This window comes from Dermacentor albipictus, chromosome 9, assembly GCF_038994185.2.
Source record: "Dermacentor albipictus isolate Rhodes 1998 colony chromosome 9, USDA_Dalb.pri_finalv2, whole genome shotgun sequence".
Classification (NCBI taxonomy): Eukaryota; Metazoa; Arthropoda; class Arachnida; order Ixodida; family Ixodidae; genus Dermacentor; species Dermacentor albipictus.
Genome location: NC_091829.1, coordinates 122547854 through 122551511, shown reverse-complemented (window position 1 = coordinate 122551511; position 3658 = coordinate 122547854). Strand labels below are relative to the sequence as shown.

At 54.6% G+C, this 3658-nt stretch overlaps 1 protein-coding gene across 1 annotated transcript; it reads left to right on the top strand.

The window, feature by feature from the left end:
- The first annotated feature begins 1435 nt into the window (after nucleotides 1–1435).
- Nucleotides 1436–3411, top strand: LOC135912589 (forkhead box protein D5-A-like). Its single transcript, XM_065445083.1, has one exon. The coding sequence runs from the start codon at nucleotides 1439–1441 to the stop codon at nucleotides 2429–2431; it is 993 nt and encodes a 330-aa protein (XP_065301155.1). The 5' UTR covers nucleotides 1436–1438; the 3' UTR covers nucleotides 2432–3411.
- The last annotated feature ends 247 nt before the right edge of the window (nucleotides 3412–3658 follow it).

Sequence of the window (3658 nt, the reverse complement as noted above, 5' to 3'; positions counted from 1 at the left end):
GCAGCATTTGCGGGACGCCACGCCCCTTGCGCAGTGCGGACCGCTGGAAGAGCGTCAGGAGGGCATGAGAACCGCGGTTTGCAAACAGGCGCCTTTCACACGAATCCGCGAACAACGCCGCCCGCGAAATCGCCTTTGTGCACATTCTAAGGAGCGCTAATAGGGAGGGAGAGAGAAACCTCTTGCCTTGCCGTGGCAAGCTGCCGGCGATGAGAAAAGAACGCTGTGTGGATCAAAAACAAGATAAACAGCAAGAAAAAAGAGAAACGAATGTATGTACACACGACGCGAGGAAGGACACTGCAAGCATACAACGCGCCTCCTAGCAAACGTTGTATAACGGAATCCTTCAACTCGCGGTTGCCTCCTCCTTCGCTAGCAGCAGTGTAAAAATAAGACAACAGGAGAGGTGCCACGCTTCGCCCAAATGCTCGTTCCCGAGAGCGCTTCAATCATTCACGGCACGCTGGACACGTCGGGACTTGGCGGACTGGTGAACAGCCAGGCAAGGAGCAAATGCCATTGTTGCGCATTACGGCAACCGCGAACCCACAGGCGCGTAAAAATCGCGAGGCGCGCACGATCCGGCTGATGCAGACGGCAATAGCGAACACTGGCGTCTGATTGGTCGAAACCTCCTCCGCCTGCTCCCGCTGCCGTCCCCCTCGCAAGGACCGCGAGAAGGCACGGAAGGCGCCTGCTCCATTTCAAGTCGCTGGCGCTAAAAGCTGCGCATATGGCAAGCGTCGAAACCAACGACACGGAGGCGATAATAACGCAAAGAAACTCGAGTGCACGTAGTTTGCGCTTGCATTTCCTCGCTTTTCACAATCTGCGAAAGTTACTTCAGAGGAGACTGCTGCGGCAGCGGGACCAAACCGTATCCGCCAGGAATCGGCGCGGAGCGGCGGAAACACCGAACAGGAGCATTTCGGCCTGCTGTAGCAGAAGTTGCGCGGACAGCGCGCAAGAAACGCGATCGTAATGTGGCCCTTTCTGCCATCATAGTTCCTGATCCGAAGCATTTCCAGATATACAAACGCACCCACATCTATCTACAGAGTGCGCAACTAAGGGCAAGGAGGTCCGATCGCCGCGGTCTTTACTTGGAGTGTATCAAACGACAGAGAGAGTGAGAGGGAAACCGGTACTTACTGCTCTCCGCGTCACGTCAAACAGCAGCGAAAGAGGCGATCTCCAACGCCAAAGTGCGAGAACCCTCCACGGGGGCTATCGAAAAGCGCGGGGGCGAGAGCGTGCTGCGAACAATAACGGCCAAACATTGCGAGCTATGAAAGCCCCACCGCAAGGACTCCTCCCCCCGGCACCCTTGCGGTGGGCGTCGGCGAGCGCAGGTCCCGCCCGCGCGCTCCGCCCATGCCCCGCCGCCAGCGACGAGAGCGCGCGCGCTGTCGGACTGGCCGAGGACTGCCGCTCGATGAGGGACGCGGTCGAGCTGAGCCTCCAGAGCTGTCGTGCCGCGGTGGCCGGCAACGAGCCGCGGTTCCTGCCCGTGGTCGGCAGCGGCGCACCGAGCACCGGTGCCAGGCCTTTTCGGCCGCCAAGCACCGTCACGGTGAGCGGCGTGGGCGCCAATGCGACACCGTTGACCACACCTTATGAACTGGCCGCCAGGACGCATCAGGAATCTTCGCTGTCAATGACGACGTCAAAGTCCTCTTCCGGCAAGTCTTCCAAGACTTGTTCGTCCAAGACGAAAAGCAAGGAGGACACGCCGAGGCCCGCGAGTGACGGCAAGGCTCCACCGGTGAAGCCGCCTTACTCTTACATCGCACTAATCACCATGGCGATCCTGCAGAGCCCCGAGAAGCGCTTGACACTGTCGGGAATCTGCGAGTTCATCCGGAACCGTTTTCCCTTCTACCGGGACAAGTATCCGATGTGGCAGAATTCGATACGGCACAACCTTTCGCTCAACGACTGCTTCGTCAAAATCCCACGGGAGCCCGGCAACCCTGGTAAAGGAAACTACTGGACGCTGGACCCGGCCAGCGAAGACATGTTCGACAACGGCAGCTTCCTGAGACGCCGCAAGCGATACAAGCGCCAGCCACCGGACCCGCTCGGTGACGGCTTCTTCTTCGGAGATCTGCTTAGGCACCATCCTCTCTTTCCTGGCGCGGCGGGGCTAGTTCCACCGATTCCGTACCAGCACCAGCAAGCATTCCTTCCTCTGCCCGTTCACCATCCGGCTCTGCACGTGCTGCCACCGATGCCTCCGGTACCTGCGCCCATGGTGCTCGGCGGAGAGCGGCGCAGCGGCAAACCACCACCGGTGTCATCGCCGTCGAGTTTCAGCATCGACAGCATCATAGGAACAAAGCTCAATCACCAACAGCCTCGCCTCGACGATGTTGGAGTGCTTACAGGATTTTGTAGACCTTGCCTGCAGCCGTGGCCCCCTCGCTGATTTGTCCAAAGCGCACTCACGGAAGGAAGCTAGTTGAGATACTGGCGGAGCGCTTCTTCTGCCGTGCCCCCCTGCTCGTCGATTACGACGCTTTCGATGCATGTCTTCGGTTCGAAGCTCCTTCTAGGAGTCTCTCGCTGACTCCCGAAAGTTCACTCAGCAATTAAGGACCCGCGTGTGAAGCCTCATAGCGGCTTGCACAGAGAGCCGACTCAATGCAGCGCGTGATGACAGTGCGGTGCAGCAGACGCGACCCTTGTGTAAGGATCTCATTGGAAGTACAGCCGTTCGGCACGGGGCAACAAAAGTTTCTTGAGGATGACCTTGAGAGACACCTCTTGCCTTTGGCGGCGCGTGTTGTCGCCGCGGACCATGACGTCATTTCGTAGCCCTACGCACTGCAGCCACTCGCACCATCCGGCCCCGTGAACGTCCTCAAGAGTAAGTCCCTTGGCGAAGACTTTGCTGAACTTTGGCGACAGGGAGTGTGTTACCAACTGGAACTATACTTCGCGGAAGCTGTGTAGTTTGCAGACGGCATCCTTCTTTGCTGTAAATACAGTTTGCGCATATAGGTGTAAATAAGTTTTCCATTGTCGCTAATCTGTGGAGTTCTATTGTATACTCCGTGGTTAATGAATGTACCGCCTTTAATTAACATTTTGTATGCGTTATTGGCTGGTTCTAGATGGAAGGGAACAATTATGAACAGGTGCGGATTTTAATCCTATGTCAGAAATGTGTTCCCCACATTCATTTTACTTTCAAAGGGCAGCGGTAAATGGCGATGTTATGAACCGGGACTATGTGCTAATTTTTGTTTTCTTCCTCATTCTGAGGAGCCCGTGAAATTACTATCAGCATACCACGGTGAGTGCATTATGGCGCCTTCTAGAACGAACATATAGCTGCCAAAAATACTACTATGTTACAAAATAGTGTTTACGTGAACAAGACTGCCTCTGTAAAATAAAGATTGTATGTTCTCATGGAATATTCTTCGCTTTTTTTGCGTATGGCTTTTTGCATTCTTCCAGAAAAATATACACAGGGGAGAAATTTCACATTTTTTTTACTGTTATATTTATCATCCCGCCGAGTGGTTGATTCGTATACAATAAATAGCAAGGGTGAGGCTGAAAACTTACCACTGCGAACTTAAGAAGTGCAAAAAAAAGGGAAGATGAAAATAAACGTTGCAAAATATGGCCTCAAAGATAAATATTG